At 44.2% G+C, this 17,871-nt stretch overlaps 9 protein-coding genes across 9 annotated transcripts; 5 read left to right on the top strand and 4 right to left on the bottom strand.

Moving 5' to 3' along the window:
- Positions 1–926: 926 nt before the first annotated feature.
- LOC115758648 lies at positions 927–6,207 on the top strand. The gene is made up of 3 exons (XM_030699383.1): positions 927–1,061; positions 3,402–3,540; positions 5,501–6,207. The coding sequence occupies exons 2-3, from the start codon at positions 3,402–3,404 to the stop codon at positions 6,061–6,063; spliced, it is 702 nt and encodes a 233-aa protein (XP_030555243.1). The 5' UTR covers positions 927–1,061; the 3' UTR covers positions 6,064–6,207.
- LOC115758647 (U2 small nuclear ribonucleoprotein auxiliary factor 35 kDa subunit-related protein 2) lies at positions 6,138–8,155 on the bottom strand (the record flags this gene model as incomplete). Its single annotated transcript, XM_030699382.1, has 4 exons — positions 6,138–6,805; positions 6,863–7,019; positions 7,147–7,250; positions 7,326–8,155. Coding segments are annotated over 4 exons (1,347 nt in total), but the record flags the coding sequence as incomplete, so codon positions are not given.
- Positions 8,156–8,633: 478 nt separating this feature from the next.
- Positions 8,634–9,712, top strand: LOC115758521. The gene is made up of 3 exons (XM_030699214.1): positions 8,634–9,030; positions 9,100–9,471; positions 9,529–9,712. The coding sequence occupies exons 1-3, from the start codon at positions 8,815–8,817 to the stop codon at positions 9,622–9,624; spliced, it is 684 nt and encodes a 227-aa protein (XP_030555074.1). The 5' UTR covers positions 8,634–8,814; the 3' UTR covers positions 9,625–9,712.
- LOC115758516 (DNA-directed RNA polymerases I and III subunit RPAC1) lies at positions 9,628–10,978 on the bottom strand. Its single transcript, XM_030699208.1, has 2 exons — positions 10,643–10,978; positions 9,628–10,582 (listed from the first exon to the last, which is right to left on the bottom strand). Exons 1-2 carry the CDS (start codon positions 10,777–10,779, stop codon positions 9,718–9,720), a joined length of 1,002 nt encoding a protein of 333 aa, XP_030555068.1. The 5' UTR covers positions 10,780–10,978; the 3' UTR covers positions 9,628–9,717.
- Positions 10,979–11,141: 163 nt separating this feature from the next.
- Positions 11,142–12,282, top strand: LOC115758520 (protein SCO1 homolog, mitochondrial). Its single transcript, XM_030699213.1, has 2 exons — positions 11,142–11,677; positions 11,740–12,282. Exons 1-2 carry the CDS (start codon positions 11,230–11,232, stop codon positions 12,099–12,101), a joined length of 810 nt encoding a protein of 269 aa, XP_030555073.1. The 5' UTR covers positions 11,142–11,229; the 3' UTR covers positions 12,102–12,282.
- LOC115758517 (eukaryotic translation initiation factor 3 subunit I) lies at positions 12,203–13,596 on the top strand. Its single transcript, XM_030699210.1, has 3 exons — positions 12,203–12,284; positions 12,469–12,958; positions 13,017–13,596. The coding sequence occupies exons 1-3, from the start codon at positions 12,282–12,284 to the stop codon at positions 13,502–13,504; spliced, it is 981 nt and encodes a 326-aa protein (XP_030555070.1). The 5' UTR covers positions 12,203–12,281; the 3' UTR covers positions 13,505–13,596.
- Positions 13,582–14,336, bottom strand: LOC115758523 (DAZ-associated protein 2). Its single transcript, XM_030699216.1, has 3 exons — positions 14,237–14,336; positions 14,107–14,183; positions 13,582–14,049 (listed from the first exon to the last, which is right to left on the bottom strand). The coding sequence occupies exons 1-3, from the start codon at positions 14,253–14,255 to the stop codon at positions 13,687–13,689; spliced, it is 459 nt and encodes a 152-aa protein (XP_030555076.1). The 5' UTR covers positions 14,256–14,336; the 3' UTR covers positions 13,582–13,686.
- A 57-nt stretch (positions 14,337–14,393) lies between these two features.
- Positions 14,394–15,661, top strand: LOC115758518 (39S ribosomal protein L28, mitochondrial). Its single transcript, XM_030699211.1, has 3 exons — positions 14,394–14,535; positions 14,623–15,437; positions 15,503–15,661. The coding sequence occupies exons 1-3, from the start codon at positions 14,515–14,517 to the stop codon at positions 15,567–15,569; spliced, it is 903 nt and encodes a 300-aa protein (XP_030555071.1). The 5' UTR covers positions 14,394–14,514; the 3' UTR covers positions 15,570–15,661.
- A 28-nt stretch (positions 15,662–15,689) lies between these two features.
- Positions 15,690–17,737, bottom strand: LOC115758515 (GDP-mannose 4,6 dehydratase). Its single transcript, XM_030699207.1, has 3 exons — positions 17,477–17,737; positions 16,552–16,987; positions 15,690–16,498 (listed from the first exon to the last, which is right to left on the bottom strand). The coding sequence occupies exons 1-3, from the start codon at positions 17,729–17,731 to the stop codon at positions 15,918–15,920; spliced, it is 1,272 nt and encodes a 423-aa protein (XP_030555067.1). The 5' UTR covers positions 17,732–17,737; the 3' UTR covers positions 15,690–15,917.
- Between the last annotated feature and the right edge of the window lie 134 nt (positions 17,738–17,871).

Raw genomic sequence — 17,871 nt, 5'->3', positions numbered from 1 at the left:
AAGCCATCGCCATCAAAATGATGCGTAAAAGGTGCGCCAAGTGTTTGCATAAATTTTGAAATACACGGCATTTGTTTTGAGTGCCAGGCACTCAGCAACTAACAACAATAACAACAGAAGCAACAACTATAGCAAATGCTAGAGATAAAGCTATTAAAATTAGAATGATTATACTACGGATCTCAGCATGGACAGCAACAGCAACAGCGCCATAACAAACAAAACTTTGCCTTAAAAACAATGGTAAATAAATGAAATTCGCAGAATAAAAATAAAAACGACAAGGAAAAAAAATTAGATATATATAAAGATACCCGGGCCATATAAATATTTATTGACAAAAGTTGTCATTGTCTAAAGATGTTCTGAGTTCATTTACGGTTTCTTCTTCATTCCGTTTTCTTGCCTGCTTCTGAGCATTGCATTGCACAGTGAAACGCAGGTGATGTGCATGCAAAGCTAACTAAATAAAATCTGGTTATAAATGAACAGTTATTGCAATCGTATTAGTTTATATAAATTATCAAAATCCTTTTCAAATGCAATTTGATGTCGTTTTGGTTATTGCTGTTTGCCATCGTGCGCCATTTTAAAAATTGTAGCTCACAAGCGGGCACAACTGTTGCACATCATTTCAACTATGATAACTACTTAACACCAGATGCGAATCAATGTGCGGCGAGAGAGCGCAGCCAAGCCAAGCTTACGGCGCAGCAGCTGAGAGAGCGCGAGCGAGAGCGTAAGCTTTGACAAAAGTTCAAGCTGCAATGCTCTGCACAGGGTACACTCGCTCTCGCTCTCTGGGCAGCAAACGCTCGCGCTTGTATTGAATGTGTATATATTTAATATCGGGGAGTGGCAGCCGCCCATTTTGCCAATTGGAACGTATAAAAGCCGGCTGAGCTACTGACTGAATATTCGTTGCTATTCACACTTGCGTCTGGTCTCGTCTCGTCTGGTTTTGTCTCCGACGCAACAACGGAGTCTCAGTTGGACCACAGAGAACCGAAAAAGTGATTTTTTGTGGTGTGAAATATAAGAAACAAATATAATATCAAAAGGTAAGCAGACAGGCGCGTTCAAGGATATTCAGTGTACTTGTGTATGTGTGCGTGGATCATATTGAAGGACTTAAAGCAACAGTGCCAATTAACATTATTGTGTTGAACAGTTAACATACAATTATTGGTATATATTCCACATATACAATATCAAAAGTGCTCTGTGCTTCTCCTTTGTACAAGGATGTGACAACTGATTTGGATTTGATATGGATTAAAAGTTGCAGAAATCTTGACAAAACAGAAAAAACTCAAATATGTGCATGAAATATTTCCTTGGAAAATTTCTAGAATTTTTAAGATTTAAGTAGATATCTAAAAATTCGACAAGCGATTTTCAGCTGAATTTAAAACTAAATACAATTTTGTAATATTTGACAAAAACCCCGCATATTAAAGAGATACCGACCATTTGGATCTCCAAAGTCTTTATTAATTGATTTTTGATTGATTTCAAAATCAAGTTTGTGTGCCAAGTCTTTTGTTTTTTTACGCACAAGTTCGTTGGCCCAACTAAAAATTCTTTTGGCAATTTCGACTTTACAGTCAAAGTTCATTGACTCCGCCTATTGTAAGCTTGAAACTATAACTGTTTAAAGCCTTTACTTAAGTACTCATATCATAAAGCACTTACAGATATATAGGTTAATATGTTTGAAGAGCAAATTTGCTTAGACAAAAACTGTAAATCATGGTGTAGTATGTTGTAAAATTTGAAGCCCGAGCGCTTTTGCGCAACCTGCAACATAAAACTTCCAACACACCAAAAATGTACATGCATAAATTATAGACAAATACGAGAAAAAATGTGTTGCCGACTTGGCATGCATATTATTTGGCCAGCAGTCATAAAAGGGCGCATACCAATACAAATATTTAAATGTATCTACATATACATATAGATTATTAAATGCAACATCAGTTTGTCGGCTGATTGATATTGATTAAAATGCATGAGCCCACGAAGAAAAAACACAAAAAAAATACAAAAAGCCAACAAATTACAAAACGCAACTTAAAAAAAAAAAACACACACACACACAGGGAAATACTCGCAGAGATATTGAAATGCAAGTTTCCAAACTGCATTCATTAGGGCCTGGCGGGCGTGTGTTTTTTATTTGAACTTTTCACTACCAAAAAAAAAAAACACTCGAAAAAATCGTGTTGGATGTCAAATCCATAATCGATCGCGCAACATTTGAAAACATATCAAATTTTCATTATGCACAAAATTGGTTTTCAATTTCCAAATGTCGACGAATGATAAGCCCTGCGGCAGCTGCTGTGACCATTAGGCGAACCATTAATGATTCATGTTGCAAAATCTCTAGCAAACGCGGGGGGTCAGCAGCTCATGAATACCCCTAATGATAAAGATCGCCGCCACACACACACACACACAGGCAATAAAATCAAATTAAAATGCAAAATTTCAAATGTTTGTCGCTTGTCGAACTGGCCCCCGACAGGCATTGAGCTTTGATTGATGGCATTGCATAAGGAAGCAGCCGCGACAGTGGGTGCGCTCTAATCTATATGCAAAAGACGTGGAAGGTTCTAGCCAGCGTCACAAAAATGCTAAAATCAAAAACAAAAGTAAAAAAAAAAAAAACAACCCAATACAAAAGTCAATAAAACCAGTTAAGGTCAGGCGCGCGGACGCTGCTGGCCAGTGCTGCCAATTGCCGCTTCGAAAAAGTAGCTAAGTCCGCTGTTAAATAAAAGGCTAAGCTGTTATTGAGCTGCCAGAAAATAGCTAAATCTGTTTTAGATTTCAACTAATTGTGGCTGACTGCCACTGAATGTAGCCACATTTAGCTAGAAAATGGCTGAATTGGCAACACTGCTGCTGGCCCGGCTAGCCATTGGGCTTAGCTCTGGCTTGTGTAATCAACATGTTTGCAGCAGATGCTAAATGAATTTATATTTATGAATAATGTGACGATGGCAAAGTTGCCGCTGCTGATGCTGATCACGTTGCCGATGCTAAGCTACAATAAAAATAAAGTTTCAAGTGTCGCCGTCGCCGTCGTCGCCGTCACTGAGGCAGTGTGTCAGTGGCCGCTGCTGCGACGCGAAACGCCTCGGGCAACCGGTTGGTTGGCACCAATGCATCCTTGACATAAAAACCATGCGCACCGAGTTACATCTTCGATAAGCCAATACACACACACACACACACACACACACGCACGCACACACATGTACAGCGGCACGCAATCAAAACAAATTTAAACAACATTCCGCACACGCACTACTACAGCTTGTAATCTTTGCAAATTTCCCCACTTACATATATTCATCATTTTCTTCTTCTTCTTCTTCTTTTCATTGCAGATGAAAGTCACTTTGGCGTTAGCGACTTTCTGCCTGGTGGCTGCCTGCGCCAATGCGCAGAAGGGCAGAACCACAACAACCACAGGCACCAAGCCGGGTCGTTTCCTCTCACTGCCCGTGCCCGCCAAGTGCGCTAGCCGTAAGTATTTCATACATACAAGAAATATATATATATATATATGTATGTACATACATATATTGCTGCAACTGTGGCAAAAAGTAAAAGTGTGAAACGTTAGAAGAATATCAAATAGCACACATCCAGCTTAGTTGCCAAGTTTGCACTTGAAATTGTTTAGCAATGCGACGTGTGGGTGTGTTACGAACAGCCACAACAATTACAATATATATTTAATTGTGTTAGGTCGGGGGCAGCCACGGGGCTGGGTGGGCGCCTGAAGGTCGCTGACGTGATCGAATTTGTTTTGGATTGCATTTTGTCACCCACGCACTTTCTTTAACTTTGCTTATAAGACGTTGTGTATTCGGATTGGTCACAAGCTGCAGCGTTGCCACCCCGCTGCCAAGCACAATTATAAGACACACTGACACACACACACATAAATCCTGCAAGTCACCGCTTGCAGCTGTATTCAAACAAAATGCACAGCAGAGGATTGCGAAAATGCAGCTGATAGATTTAAGATGCAAACAATAGCGTCATCGCTGCACATCCGGTACACTAATGAACACAGTTAGCAGTTGGCACTAATTAGGCAGCACACATGCACATGCATATACAACATCGAAAAGCATACATTTGTGTGCATCCCGTTTAAAACTGAAAATGCAACTTAACGTTTTCATTTTTTTTTTTTTTTGGGCAACAACGTCATCGCGTCGCAACGTGACGGCCCATAAAGTTGCATAGCCAGTTTGGTGGCGCTGCTGTGGCTTAGATCTTTCATCTTTTTAGAAATTTCCAGTTATACAAGCAAGCACAACTTTAAAGTTAAATAAACTAATTAACTATTCAAACTTAATTACCTGGTATAGACAACGTCGTCGACGGCGTCGCTGCTCGTTAATAACAACTCTCAAGCATGCAAACTGTGCGCTTGCTTATTTAATTTACATTTAAAAACGGATTTTCTAAGCCCGAACCGCAAGCCGAGATTAAGATTCTGTTTCGATATATGTATGTGTGCACAGTTCAATGTATACTTGGGGAAGTTGTTTGGCAATGATGCAATTGGGAATTTTATTTATATTTTCGAACTGTATGCAGGAAAACGCAGCGAAAGAAAGTGAGGTTAATGCGCGCCAATGTGACGCGTTGCTTTTATTGCCTTGACCCGCAAAGTGAGGAAATTGCAGCAGTCTGGCAGCATCGGCAGCAACAATAATAATAATAATGTGCAAACAATGGCAAATAAGGTCATTATGTTAGAGTTAAGCTGATTTGACGTGAAGTGAGACGGCGGCGGGCGAATGAACAGGCAAAAGGCAATTGCAAAATTGACGGCAGCGACTGCGATGGCAGCTTTAAAGCCGCTTAAAGCGCGCCTAATGACGCGTGCCGCCAGCAGCAGCAGCGGCAGTGGTAACAAGAGGCGTGGCACAGTCTGTTCGCGCTAAAAAAACAGAAAAGCTAAAAAGCCAACGCAGCAGTAGCTAATCAAATGGACGCTGCTGCGCTGCAGTAGCCGCAACGGTGGCAGCTCAGAGAGGCAGCGATGTGAAACAAGTTTCGTTTGTTTGCCGAGGAGGCGCAGTAGGAGGAGGAGCAGGTGGTGGAGATACTGTTAGCGTAGGGGGACGGTCGGTGGGGGGGGGTGAGATTCCATTGTTGGCTTAACCAATTTTTTGTTTGGCAAATGGAAAACCTTTTGACACACAGACAAAGGAAAGCGGGCAGACGGCGAGGCGACGATGACGGCATCAAACGGAGGAGCAGCATTAGCAGCAGTATGCTGCATAAATTGCTGGCACAGATTGCGCAACTAACAGTGGGGGAAGTTGTGTAAGCATCCGTGGCATGTTTTGCCCATTATGCGGCATACACTCTGGCATCGCATTGAACTCGAGGGCGGCCGGCCACACCCCCTGTACTATAACGAACTGAACTAATTTGCTCATAATTTGTGCTCGTCTTGCAGGCCCCAAGGAGTTCTCCTATCGCGGCAAAAACATGTTCCTAAGCACCCATGTGCCGGCGCTTGCCAACAGGAAGGTCGACTGGTTGGATGGCCGTAATCTGTGCCGCGAGTACTGCATGGATCTGGTCGCACTGGAGACCCAAGAGAAGAACAACCTGATCTTCCGTGTCATTCAGCAGAATGATGTGCCCTACATCTGGACCGCTGGACGCATTTGCGATTTCGCTGGCTGCGAGAATCGTCCCGATCTGGAGCCCAAGCATGTTTATGGCTGGTTCTGGTCTGCAACCCGCGAGAAGATTCAGGCCACCAACCGCATTCCACAAGGCTGGGGCTACAATCCCTGGTCTCAGACCGGTCACAAGAAGCGCCCACAGCCCGACAATGCTGAGTACGACATCAACCAGACCAAGGAGCAGTGTCTCTCCGTGCTGAACAATGTCTACAACGATGGCATCGCATGGCACGATGTTGCCTGCTACCACGAGAAGCCCGTCATCTGCGAGGATAACGAAGAGCTGCTGCGCTATGTGGCGGCCACAAATCCGGGCATTCGTCTATAAGCTGCTGAAGTTTAAATGCTTCTGCATTGTTTGTGTAATTTTAAAGCTACTTATTATAATACTCCCTAAATGAGTTCTTTTTGTATAATTTTGTTTAATGTGTACGACGAATGTGCAAGACAAATAGACTTTAGAATTTATAAATACCCCGATCTTACACATATAGACTATCTAGACACATGCCGGAAAATTCACACAAATTCTCTTGGTTCGTAACTGCCAATTTTACACGTAGAACTCGATTTTTTTGAAACTAAACTATTTCCTTCCTACAAATTGTATTTATATAAAATTGTTAAGTACGCCTATTCACTGCAAATTCGCTACGCCCCAAAATCTCTTTGGCATTTTAGTTCAAAAAGAAAAAACAAAGAAGAAAAGGAAAGAGAAAAGAAAAACTTACCATTCGATTGCCCTGCAAAACAAAGAGATTGAATAAAATGTTGTAATTCATAAAAAAGAAAACAATCATTTAAGTACTTTGGTTTATTTGACACGCCGACGTGTTGGTGTTCTCGAGCGACTATAATCCCGCCTAGAATCGGACGCAGAACGACTGCGACTCCTATGTGGTCCAGACTCTCGACTGGAATGGACACGATACCGTTTACGGCCATGCTCTTGCCTAGTTCTACTGTCACGCTCATTGCTGCTACTGCTCGAAGCTTTGCAGTTCTTTAATTCGAGCTCGGGACTCTCTGACCAGCGCCAGTTGCGAGACTGCGTCTCATTGTCATTCCAGCTGTGAGCGAACATGATTTTAGTTTAGTCACTAGACTAAAATGTACCTGGCAATTACCTGATTTGCCTGGATTTAGGCGTTCGACTGACAGAGCGCGCACTTCCTGGCGTGCCGCAGAGCTCCAAACTGCTGTTAAACAAATTGTTTGGATTGCGAAACAAATGGAGATAGCCACAGCTGTAGCCTTTGGGACATTTGCGTGTTAAGGACAAACCTTGAAGAAGCAACAAGTTGGGTAAGAAACAATAAAAGCTTTCAATTATCATTAATAATAATGTACAAAATGTACGCTGCGGCGGTTTTATAAAAGGATACGTAGTCCACACATGCGCTTCACGTACCGCAAACGGCACCACGCCATGCTTTCAGATTGGAGAACTCCACATTTAGGCGCCTGGCTGCATAATAACGACCCTGCAAATTGACGAAGGCGCGCAGCGCAAATCTGCAGAATATACAAAATATTTATGAGTTTACTCGCATATAAATAAATTGGAATGAGCATAATTTCAATACGCACCGCTCGTGCGCGTACTCCACAAAAACGTGACCTCGCAAATGGGGTAATGTATTGCACACCGCCCGGAAATTGACAATTTTTCCAAATTTTTCCAGCTCGCCCGTCGCATCCTTGAAGAACTCATCGTAGTCGGCGCGTAAATCGTGCTGTGTTAGCTCCAAATGCTCATCAGCTCCGGCGTACTCCTTGTGCGTAGCGTCGACCTGCAGCAGTGGATGCGTGAAGAAGTGACGAATCAATAGGATCTTCGCCAGCATGGGACGTCTGTGATTGAAGGTGCAACTGTGACCATAACGGCAGCAATTGGTGCGCGTGTAGAACTCGCATAATCGCTCCTCCGGATGCGTTTCGACCACACGTCGCAGCTCGGCTGGTGGACTGCGCTCCTCTGTGTCCTCCATGTATTCATGCATGCGGTGTAGCATCGCCTCGAACTCGGCTGCAGCCGCGTCCGCCAGTCTTTTACTCTCTTCGCGCCGCTTGCGCTGCTCCTCCTGCTGAGCAGCCAATGCCTCAGCTTGCTGTGCACGCAAGCGATCCAATTCGGCTTCTTGCTGTGCACGCTTGGCTGCATCAATCTGGAACTGATGCTGGGCCAATGCTTCGCGGCGCAACCATGCTTCTTCTTCATCCTGTTGCAAGCGCTCGCTAGCTAGTCGCTGAAATTCTTCGAGCTCCAGCTGCTGCTTAAGCCACGCTTGATATTCGGGATCTGACTCCCGCGCTTTTTCTTCTATCGCCTCGTCTTTTTGCCGTTGACGCGCTTGCTTCTGGCGTCGACGATGTCTTTGTTGTTTTTTCACCAACTTGCGCCAGGCTCTGCGAGTGCATAAGGTTTACAAATTGAATATCCAAGCAATTTATCAGTCCTACCTTTTTGCCGGCATTCTTCTTGCTTTGATTTTCATAAAATTGCAGTCACCCTGTAAAATCAATGTGACCACAGCAGAGAAGTCGATAAATCCTCACATTTTTGTTAGCTTTAACATAGCTCTTAATGTAAGCTGTAAATTACGTTTACGCATTTGCGAAATAAATCTTCATATTTATTAATGCTAGCATCATCATATTTATTTTTTATGAAGCGTATTTTTTATGCTAAAAGCGTTTTGCATATATAGTAAGTTATTTTTATTACAGTAAAAGAGTTCTATGGCTAACAGTGCTTATTCTCGTCTTAACATTTTCATGGACTGTTATTGAGTATACGTCAGCGCTGTATGTCAAACATGGTATTTTTGGTATTTCATTGTAATTAAAAAAATATTTTTTTTGGCAACTTACGCTTTTATAGTACGCGGTCGCACTAACCTTTTAATGTTTTGGTCTATTTTTTATGTAAATACTAGAAGAATTACCAAATAAAATACACAGTCGAGGATTTGGCGCTCATTATTCAAAATAAAATAACGCTAATAAAAGTCTATTAAGGTCCCGCACAATTGCACAAATAACAACAGTCAAACAGTCGCCGCCCAAGGCAACAGCTATGAGCAAGGTGCGCAGGCTGTACCATCAGAAATATCGTGAAGATTGGGAGCGATTCCCATCGTTTTCGGAGTGGTTGTGCCGTGGCGATGATGGCTACTCGGCGCACTGCAAAATATGCGACGCCAACGTTTTGGCACGACTCGCGTCCATTAAGCAGCACCACAACACGGCCAAGCATCAAAAGGCCCTCAAGTGTCACCAGTTCGCTGCAAAGGTAAGCGCCCAACAACAACAACAACAACAACTGCAGTCGAACCGTTTACAATGAAGGCATTTCTTCTAGGGTATTGCGATCAAAATGGAGCCCAGCGCAAATGAGGAGCCAAAGCCAATGTCACAAAAATATATCATTGCTTCGAAGCCGAAACCAAAAGCGAAACGGGCCAAGGTTGATAAAGTTGAATCCATTGATTCGATGGAGCCCGACACATGCTCGAACGATTCGATTCTAGAGGATTTGTTGGGCAACGATGATATGGAGCAGCAATATCTACAGGAGATAAGCGACCAGGAAATCGAACAAGATATAAAGCCGGAGACGATTCAAGAGTTTAAAATTGATGAAATGCAAGATGATAATCTAACAGACGACAACATCATAAGCGAATTTGATCTATTTGGCAAGAGCGTTTCCCTACAACTAAACCACATGGAGGTAAGCCAGGTGTTCGCTTTAATTAAGAATACTTTTTAATTACAATTGTATTTGCAGCTGGAGGATGCGTTGCTCTGTCAGGAGCGCCTGCAGGTAGTGCTAACAGAATTTCGACTAAAAATCTTAAAACGTAAATCAAAACGCAATTTCTAAACTTGTTTCAAACCTAAACTTATTATCAAGTTATATATAATTATATACACTGACAAGCATAACTAACTTATATACAGAAATATATGTTTATGTTTATTCCGCCTCGATTTCATCTATAAAGCTGCGACACTTTTTCTTCAACACTTTGACGGCTTCCAGGAATATAACCTCTGGCTTCAGAGCGCCAACCGATTCTACATTGAATATATAGTGATCGCGTACACGTGCCATTGTGACGGCATCGGCCAGATGCGGATAGCGGTAGACATTGCGACTGCAGCTGTCGTAGCGTGCATCCTTCACATAGGCGCACTCGTTCTCATCGATGCCAATGACGCCTGGCGAGAAACAGCTCTGCAGTAGATAGGCATCCTTGCCGGTCACTTCTCTGGTCAGATTGATTTGGGGCAGCAGTCGATAGTAGGCGGTGGCCACAGGCGAGAATTTGGCATGATCCTTCCCAAGGCCCTTGACGGCAATTAGTCGCAGATCCAGCTCGTGCCCCGGACGCAACTGTGCAATGAGTATATCCTCATGTATGCAGCCCACGCTGTTTTCAGTGTAAATCTGTCCTTGTTTGCCCTTGGGCAGCCATTTCAGATGGCCCGAATACACCTTGTGATTCTTATAAATATCATCAAAGTTGGACTGATCTTTGCTGGCATCCTTGCGACGTGTGCACTTCACTTTCAGCTCATATTCGAGCGTATCCTGCTCGGTACCTTGCTCCGTGCTCTCCTCTGTGCGATAGGCAAACAGACGGGGATCAGCCCTAAGCGGCAACAGACCCATGCGATGCGCCAGCACCTCATCCTGTATGATCGAAGTGTTGTTATAGATGTACACTTTCTCAATGGCCATGCTCGGCACCTCGCTTAGCATCAAACGGCGAAAGGCGTTTGCAATCGCTGGATAGACGCCAATCAGATCGAATTCCAGGCCATTTTCTTCATCATTCCTGCAGTTGGAATTTATACGTTTAAGGGTATTGGTCATAAATATATTCCAAGAGTCTTACCGTACAATCACCACTTGCAATTTGCTTTTAAATACGTCCATATTGAAAACCTCGTCGGCCAGCCCATAATCCTGGGGATCCTGCTTGACCTTGTACTCCTCCATGTAAAGCAAAGGCTGTTTCTTATTTTCAGGCATCTTACTATACGTTTAATCCAGAAATAAATCCCAAATAAAAGCAAGCGCAATTGTCGGTTGGTTGCCGCACGTGGTTGTTGTCAAAACAATCAGAGATGCGCATTCTTTGGCTATTCGTGACTGGGTCACTGTGACTGGCAAACTATCAGCCTACATTTCGGGGCATCTCTTATAGAAAATATGCATATATATTTAGTTAGCCTAATAATAATTAATAATAAATATCAATAAATAATAAAATGACGGCATTATAATCCCAGCCAAATGGTTAGGCTTACAAAAATCACAATCCCAGTAGTCACTGCGACACTTGTATTTGCACAAGATTGGTGCAAGTTGGCAGCACTGTGAATGCAGCATTGTGAATGGCAACTTTTAGCTATTTAACCGGCGAAATCGGTTCTCTCCAGCAGCAGATTTACGTAAAGCATTGCCAAAAGCAAAACAAAAATGTCGCGCACACTGCAACGTTTAATCGGCGGCTGCAGACGCTGGACGCAATCAAACTGCCGAGCACAAGTGCAGGTGCAGACATTTGCACGTGCTGCACTGCAACAGCAACAACGTAACTTATCAGCAAAAGCGGCAGATCCCACAAAAGGCAAGGGACCAATAACATGGAAGAGCCTGGCAGTGATTGGTGTTTTGGGCGCCGGAGGCCTGGGATTTATGCTGTACGTGAAGAGCGAGAAGGATGAGGCGCTGCTCAAGGAGCGCAAGCGTCAGCTGGGCAAGGCAGCTATAGGAGGTAGCTGGGAGTTGGTTGATTCGGAAGGTAAGGTGCGCAAGTCCTCCGACTTTCTGGGCAAGTGGCTGCTCATCTATTTCGGCTTTACTCACTGCCCCGATATCTGTCCCGACGAGCTGGAGAAAATGGCTTTAGTAGTCGATGAAATTGGTGCGTAACTGCTGGATGCATGCATAAATAAGTTGTAAATAATGTGAAGCTTTGCCTTGCAGAAAAATCGCCACAAACACCAGAAGTGCAGCCCATATTTATAACCGTCGATCCGGAGCGGGACTCAAAAGAGATTGTGGGCAAATATGTAAAGGAGTTCTCGCCCAAGCTGCTTGGGCTGACTGGCACCGTAGACCAGATACGAAATGTTTGCAAAGCGTTCCGTGTATACTTTAGCGCAGGGCCGCGCGATGAGGACAACGATTATATTGTTGATCACACCATTATCATGTACCTGGTCAATCCCGATGGTGAATTTGTCGATTATTATGGCCAGAATCGAGACAAGGATCAGTGTGTGTCATCAATTTTGGTTAACGTAGCAAAGTGGAATTCATTGAACAAGAAAGGCTGGTTCAGTTAGATGTATGGCGTTGCCACACTGCTGTTATTTCATATTAAAATTTTGTTTTGTATCAAGTTGGCAGCGCTAAGCATAACAGCCCCGTTTAACTTGTATGCTCGCTCTTTTTGACGTTCGTGCTGCGTGGATGTTGCAGAAATTGTTTTGTTTTCTCGCAATAAATATATAATCAATTACGAAATGGTGTGTGTATAGTATTGAACAGCCCAAAAAGAGTTATTTATTATTGCGTTGTTGTTTGTGTCAATCATGGGCATTGTTGCTCTAACAAAGATGCTTCCGTGATTCAGTCCACAACATAACCTTAAAAAGGCGGCGCTTTCGTGCTGATTTTTTGCAAATAATTAACAATATTGTTGTTTTGCAGCGTCCGTTAATGTTGCAAGGCCACGAGCGTTCCATAACGCAAATCAAATACAATCGCGAGGGCGACCTGCTCTTCTCCAGCTCCAAGGATCAAAAACCAAATGTCTGGTACTCGCTGAACGGAGAACGTCTTGGCACCTACGATGGACATCAGGGAGCCGTTTGGTGCTTGGATGTGGACTGGGAGAGCAGAAAGCTAATCACCGGCGCTGGTGACATGACCACCAAAATCTGGGATGTAGAATACGGCACTGTGATTGCCTCCATACCCACAAAATCTTCGGTGCGTACCAGCAATTTCAGTTTCTCTGGCAACCAGGCAGCTTACTCCACGGACAAGGCGATGGGTCAGAACTGCGAGCTGTTCATCATCGATGTACGCAATGCGGATTCAAGCCTATCGGAACAAGAGCCCACTCTGCGCATACCCATGGTAGAGTCGAAGATAACATCCATGTTGTGGGGACCGCTGGATGAGACCATCATTACCGGTAAGTCAATGACACACAGTTGACGTAGTTGTCAGTTATAATCCGATATAATTTACAGGCCACGACAATGGAAACATTGCCATTTGGGATATACGCAAGGGACAGAAGGTGGTTGACTCTGGCACCGATCACACAGCCGGAATCAATGACATGCAGCTCAGCAAGGATGGCACCATGTTTGTGACCGCTTCCAGAGATACCACAGCCAAGCTGTTCGATTCCGAGTCTCTGATGTGCCTGAAGACGTACAAAACGGAAAGACCAGTGAATTCGGCTGCGATTAGTCCCATACTGGATCATGTAGTGCTTGGCGGTGGCCAGGATGCCATGGAGGTGACCACAACGTCAACCAAGGCTGGCAAATTCGATTCGCGCTTCTTCCATCTGATCTACGAGGAGGAGTTTGCACGTCTTAAGGGCCATTTCGGTCCAATCAACAGTCTGGCCTTCCATCCGGATGGCAAGAGTTACGCCTCCGGTGGTGAAGATGGTTTCGTGCGTGTCCAGTCCTTTGATAGTACATACTTTGAGAACATTTTCGAGTAGTCCCCATCAGTAGTAGTTATTAGTTCCACATTTTTCGTGAATGCGCCATGTACATGTGCATAGAAAATTTTCAAATATACGCGAGAACAAGACGAAATATCATTTATTTAGTAAACATTAAAAGCATATAATAAGTAGGAGGCATTCGAGTAACTGCTTCTTCCGATTCAATTCCCGACGGCTTAGAAGAAGGAACGCTTCTTTTGTTGCACCACCACCGGATGTCCCTGCATGGCGGCCAATTGTGCGGGCGTGGGCAAGCAGCCGGGCGGCGGTGGAGGTATAATAACAGCTCCCGAAGTTGTGGTACGCAGCTCGGCACGTGAATCTACGTTAATAACATGCGAAGCAGCAGCACCTGCAGATGTGCTGGGTCCGACTAAGCCATAATCTGAACCATTATGCATAACAGGTAATTGTTGATGATGCGTCATGCCATAATACTGGTTGCTTGGTACGTGTATCTGCATCGCAGGTCCAGCTGGTGACGGCATATAGTTTACTCTCTGCTGTTGGCTCTGCTCGTACGAGGGGGGCGGAGCTCTCTGCGCATTAAATTAAAATGATAAACAATTGTCCAAAAATCGAAAGTCAATACGAACCATGGAAGCTGCGCTGTCGAAATTAAAGCTGTAATGAGGTGGCGCATTGCCAGATTTTTGCGGCTCCGCTGTTTTTTCTAAACAATGAAATCAGCTAACTTTTAAATGCTTATGTAAAGTTATTTATTACCTGGATCTGGGCTAGACATGTCTTTGTGTTTATTTCAATAAATTTTGTGAATTAGACGAAGCCTAGAAGTTGCCAGCCTGTCGGAAAAAATTTTGCCAATCACAGCCATTCACAGTGGGACGTAAACACGCGTCAGCTGTTTGTCAAACGAGAGGAAGACAATAGCGCACGGTTGTTAGCCTAGCCGAAAACAAAAATATTTAACAAAAATAGTTTTAGTACAACAGACTAAATTTGTTTGTAAATTTAATCCGTCAACATATTAACCACCGTAAAGAATGGCCCACGCAACACCGCAGGTGTGTAGTGTGACAATTCAATTGTTTTCGCTTTTCTCTGTGACGCAATCGCAACGCAATCTGTCGAATATTTTTATCTGTTTACAGGGCGTTAAGCTACTGAATGGCTTTAAGCGTCCCGGTCGCTTCGAGAAGGGGCTCGGGGCCCAGCTGCCAGATGCCTATAAGAAATTCTGGCGTGAATGGAAATTAACAAAGCCAGCGGCGGTACATTACATACCCAAGGAGAGCGAGTGGGAGCGTGACGAGGTTACGCATGCCATCAAACCGATACAAAGCATACCGCTGCCCCTTATCGATACACCCGAATCGCATCAGGGCATATGGGGCGGCGAGGCTGTCATCAAGGGGTTCCAAAAGCGCCAACAGACGAAGCGACGCGTGCCGCACTTTTGGGTGCCGACCCTGCGTCGCTCCGTGGTGCACAGCCTAGTGCTAAATGAGTATATGTCGGTGGTGGTAACGGAGCGCACGCTGGAGCAGATTCACGAATGTCATGGATTTGATCATTATCTGCTCAAAAATTTGGCATGTGATTTGCGATCGGCACTGGCTTTGAAACTGAAACGCGAGGTACTGAAGGCTCTGCAGCTGGGATGTCCAGCCTTGGCAGCGGAACCCAAGCATCAGAAAGATGTGCTCAAGGAATACAGTCCATATCTGGCATCATACACACCCGAGGAGATCGATTGGTATGGCCACACCTATATCGAAGCCATACGCAAGCTGCAGCATCAACTGCGCGCAGCGGAACAGGTGCTACCGCATAAGGTTGAGTTTCGTACTAAATTGATCGAACGACTGCGGGAGGCGGGCATAACCGAAGCGGGCAAAAAGGAGCCAAAAGATGCGATTGCTAATAGTGAGCACAAGGATGCGGACATTGAGGCATTGACCAAGCTGTAAGTATCCGCCTTGCTCTTAATTCAGCTCAAATTGTAACCTTTTTTCTTGGGTGTTCTTGCAGTGAATCATCGACCTCGTCTTCAAGCTGGCTGTCCAAGATAAATCCGTTTGGCAAGAAGGAAACGTAAAGGACGCTACATTCAGTCAGCTACTATTGGTTATATGTTGAACATTTAAAATTAAAACTTGTCTGGAACTCTTCAGTTCGTCCAAATTGATCCCCGATTTCAGTGTCTTCTCGTATTTTAAACATATTTATTCGTTAGATTTAGGTAAAAATTACAAAAAAAAAAAAAACATTTAAGGAAAGAGCACACGGAGATATCCACGGCATAGTAGACGAAGGAATGATTGCAAATTCCGTCGAGAAACACACATACACAAAACACTTTACATACTTAAGTCTATATCCTATATATGTATATATGTATAAATCAAACTTTGTGCCAGTTTATGCCAAGTCGTGATGCATCCCACTATGCAATGGGATTCTTTTTCATTAGCTCAATGTCGGCGTTCATCATGTCACTCACGAGCTCCAGGAAACTAACTTTTGGCGTCCAGTTTAGTTCGCGTTTAGCCTTTGAGGCATCGCCTTGCAGCAGATCCACCTCTGTGGGCCGAAAATACTTAGGATTGATGCGCACGCGCACAATATCGGTGTTGCGCTCTACGCCCACCTCCTCAATACCCTTTCCACGCCACGTGATCTCGCGTCCGATGTGCTTAAATGCAGCCTCAACAAACTCACGCACACTGTGCGTCTCTCCAGTGGCAATTACGAAATCGGCTGGCGCATCGCGCTGCAGCATCATCCACATGGCCTCCACATAGTCGCTGGCATGACCCCAGTCACGTTTCGAGTCCAGATTACCCAGTTCAAAGAATTCCATTTGATTGAGCAATATCTTTGCCACAGAACGCGTAATTTTACGTGTCACAAAATTCTCACCACGCCGTGGACTCTCATGATTGAAGAGTATACCATTGCAGGCAAACATGTCGTAGGCCTCCCTATAGTTGATCACTATCCAAAAGCCGTACATCTTGGCACACGCTGTAACTTGGGAAATTAATAAACCGATTTTTAATTTGATATTGAGTTCTCACCATAAGGCGAACGTGGATAGAATGGCGTCTGTTCGTTCTGTGGCGTCTCCACAACCTTGCCATACAGCTCGGACGTCGAGGCCTGGTAGAATTTAACCGATTTCTCCATGCCACAAGTGCGTATGGCGTCTAGAATGCGCAGCGTGCCTACGGCATCAACCTCTGCCGTGTATTCGCTCAGATCAAATGAAACCTTCACATGCGATTGTGCAGCCAGATTATAAATCTCCGTTGGCTTAACCATGTTAATGATCTTCACCAGGCTGCTGCTGTCCGTCATGTCGCCATAATGCAATTTCATGCGTCCGCCCTTGTGCGCCTTCGGATCCGCGTACAAATGCTCAATCCGGGTTGTGTTAAAGGTGCTCGCGCGCCGAATGATCCCATGCACCTCATAGTTCTTCTTCAACAAAAACTCGGCCAGATATGAGCCGTCCTGCAAGCAACGTAAACAATAGTAAGTAACACGTAAGCACTTACAAATGAATCAAACAAGAACACTTATTTTCGTAGTATCGAAGAATAAATACCCTCGCTTGTTTACATATCCTATGTGCGTTATATTTCTATGCCAGCTTCCCTTAAGTTACCTTGCAAGACCAAAAAACTAGCCAGTGTAGCCAATTGAGATGGCAATTTTTAATATTGAACTAATCTACTTTCCTGAATCGGCAACACTGGCCAGATTGTCTTAGCAACTCTATGTACAGTTTGTATGGGATAAATGTCTCATTGTATGGGTTACACATTTTGTAACAAAATCAGAACACCCAGGGCAAGGGTATTGAACAACTGATAAGCTGAACACGCCTGTAATTAACAAATATTAAGACATAAGCCAATCAATCGATGACTCAGGTTTTAGCTCTTGTTACCACATATCTAACAAATAATCCCCCCTCCTTGCCACACACAATACACCCACCTGTCCCGTTATGCCGGTTATCAGCGCCACTTTGTCACGAGCGTTGACTGCATCACCTCCGCTTGTTGTGCCATTCAAATCCTTGCTATTGTGATTATTAACAAGGCGCGCTTGTTTGCTTCCCGTGGCTCCATCGCTTGTGGACATGTTAGCTGCCTTAGCTTTGCCGAAACTCTGTTTTCTGCTAATCGTCGCTTTGGTGCAGGGTATAAACAATTTTTCTTTATCTGCTGCGGGAAATGTTGCCACCCGCATCAAAATTATAATACTCTTTTAGAGGTGGCGCAAAGAAACGCTCATTTTTAAAAGCGTACCACACTGACGTCACAAACTTACACTAAATGACTCGGTGAGCACGCTCAATCACACTACCTTAGAAATGATTACTGTGGTGG

The sequence above is a fragment of the Drosophila novamexicana genome, unplaced genomic scaffold, assembly GCF_003285875.2.
Source record: "Drosophila novamexicana strain 15010-1031.04,08,12 unplaced genomic scaffold, DnovRS2.1 tig00000193-arrow-pilon, whole genome shotgun sequence".
Taxonomy (NCBI): Eukaryota; Metazoa; Arthropoda; class Insecta; order Diptera; family Drosophilidae; genus Drosophila; species Drosophila novamexicana.
Note: the sequence above shows the minus strand (reverse complement) of the source record. Positions and strands in the feature narration are given on the sequence as shown.

What these genes read in the sequence shown, in the direction of transcription:
- LOC115758518 (XM_030699211.1), top strand. Translation starts at nt 14,515, where the DNA reads ATGGCCCACGCAACACCGCAG. An exon ending in TGGCCCACGCAACACCGCAG is followed by an intron (nt 14,536 to 14,622) that starts GTGTGTAGTGTG and finishes ATCTGTTTACAG; the next exon opens with GGCGTTAAGCTACTGAATGG. An exon ending in ATTGAGGCATTGACCAAGCT is followed by an intron (nt 15,438 to 15,502) that starts GTAAGTATCCGC and finishes GTGTTCTTGCAG; the next exon opens with TGAATCATCGACCTCGTCTT.
- LOC115758520 (XM_030699213.1), top strand. Translation starts at nt 11,230, where the DNA reads ATGTCGCGCACACTGCAACGTTTAATCGGCGGCTGCAGACGCTGGACG. An exon ending in TTTAGTAGTCGATGAAATTG is followed by an intron (nt 11,678 to 11,739) that starts GTGCGTAACTGC and finishes TTTGCCTTGCAG; the next exon opens with AAAAATCGCCACAAACACCA.
- LOC115758515 (XM_030699207.1), bottom strand. Translation starts at nt 17,731, where the DNA reads ATGCGGGTGGCAACATTTCCCGCAGCAGATAAAGAAAAATTGTTTATA. An exon ending in TAACCGGCATAACGGGACAG is followed by an intron (nt 16,988 to 17,476) that starts GTGGGTGTATTG and finishes CGTTGCTTGCAG; the next exon opens with GACGGCTCATATCTGGCCGA. An exon ending in CTATCCACGTTCGCCTTATG is followed by an intron (nt 16,499 to 16,551) that starts GTGAGAACTCAA and finishes CCCAAGTTACAG; the next exon opens with CGTGTGCCAAGATGTACGGC.
- LOC115758517 (XM_030699210.1), top strand. An exon ending in GGATGAGACCATCATTACCG is followed by an intron (nt 12,959 to 13,016) that starts GTAAGTCAATGA and finishes TATAATTTACAG; the next exon opens with GCCACGACAATGGAAACATT.
- LOC115758523 (XM_030699216.1), bottom strand. An exon ending in TCGACAGCGCAGCTTCCATG is followed by an intron (nt 14,050 to 14,106) that starts GTTCGTATTGAC and finishes TTTAATGCGCAG; the next exon opens with AGAGCTCCGCCCCCCTCGTA.
- LOC115758648 (XM_030699383.1), top strand. Translation starts at nt 3,402, where the DNA reads ATGAAAGTCACTTTGGCGTTAGCGACTTTCTGCCTGGTGGCTGCCTGC. An exon ending in GCCCGCCAAGTGCGCTAGCC is followed by an intron (nt 3,541 to 5,500) that starts GTAAGTATTTCA and finishes CTCGTCTTGCAG; the next exon opens with GCCCCAAGGAGTTCTCCTAT.
- LOC115758521 (XM_030699214.1), top strand. Translation starts at nt 8,815, where the DNA reads ATGAGCAAGGTGCGCAGGCTGTACCATCAGAAATATCGTGAAGATTGG. An exon ending in GTCACCAGTTCGCTGCAAAG is followed by an intron (nt 9,031 to 9,099) that starts GTAAGCGCCCAA and finishes CATTTCTTCTAG; the next exon opens with GGTATTGCGATCAAAATGGA. An exon ending in TACAACTAAACCACATGGAG is followed by an intron (nt 9,472 to 9,528) that starts GTAAGCCAGGTG and finishes TTGTATTTGCAG; the next exon opens with CTGGAGGATGCGTTGCTCTG.
- LOC115758516 (XM_030699208.1), bottom strand. Translation starts at nt 10,779, where the DNA reads ATGCCTGAAAATAAGAAACAGCCTTTGCTTTACATGGAGGAGTACAAG. An exon ending in TTGCAAGTGGTGATTGTACG is followed by an intron (nt 10,583 to 10,642) that starts GTAAGACTCTTG and finishes TTCCAACTGCAG; the next exon opens with GAATGATGAAGAAAATGGCC.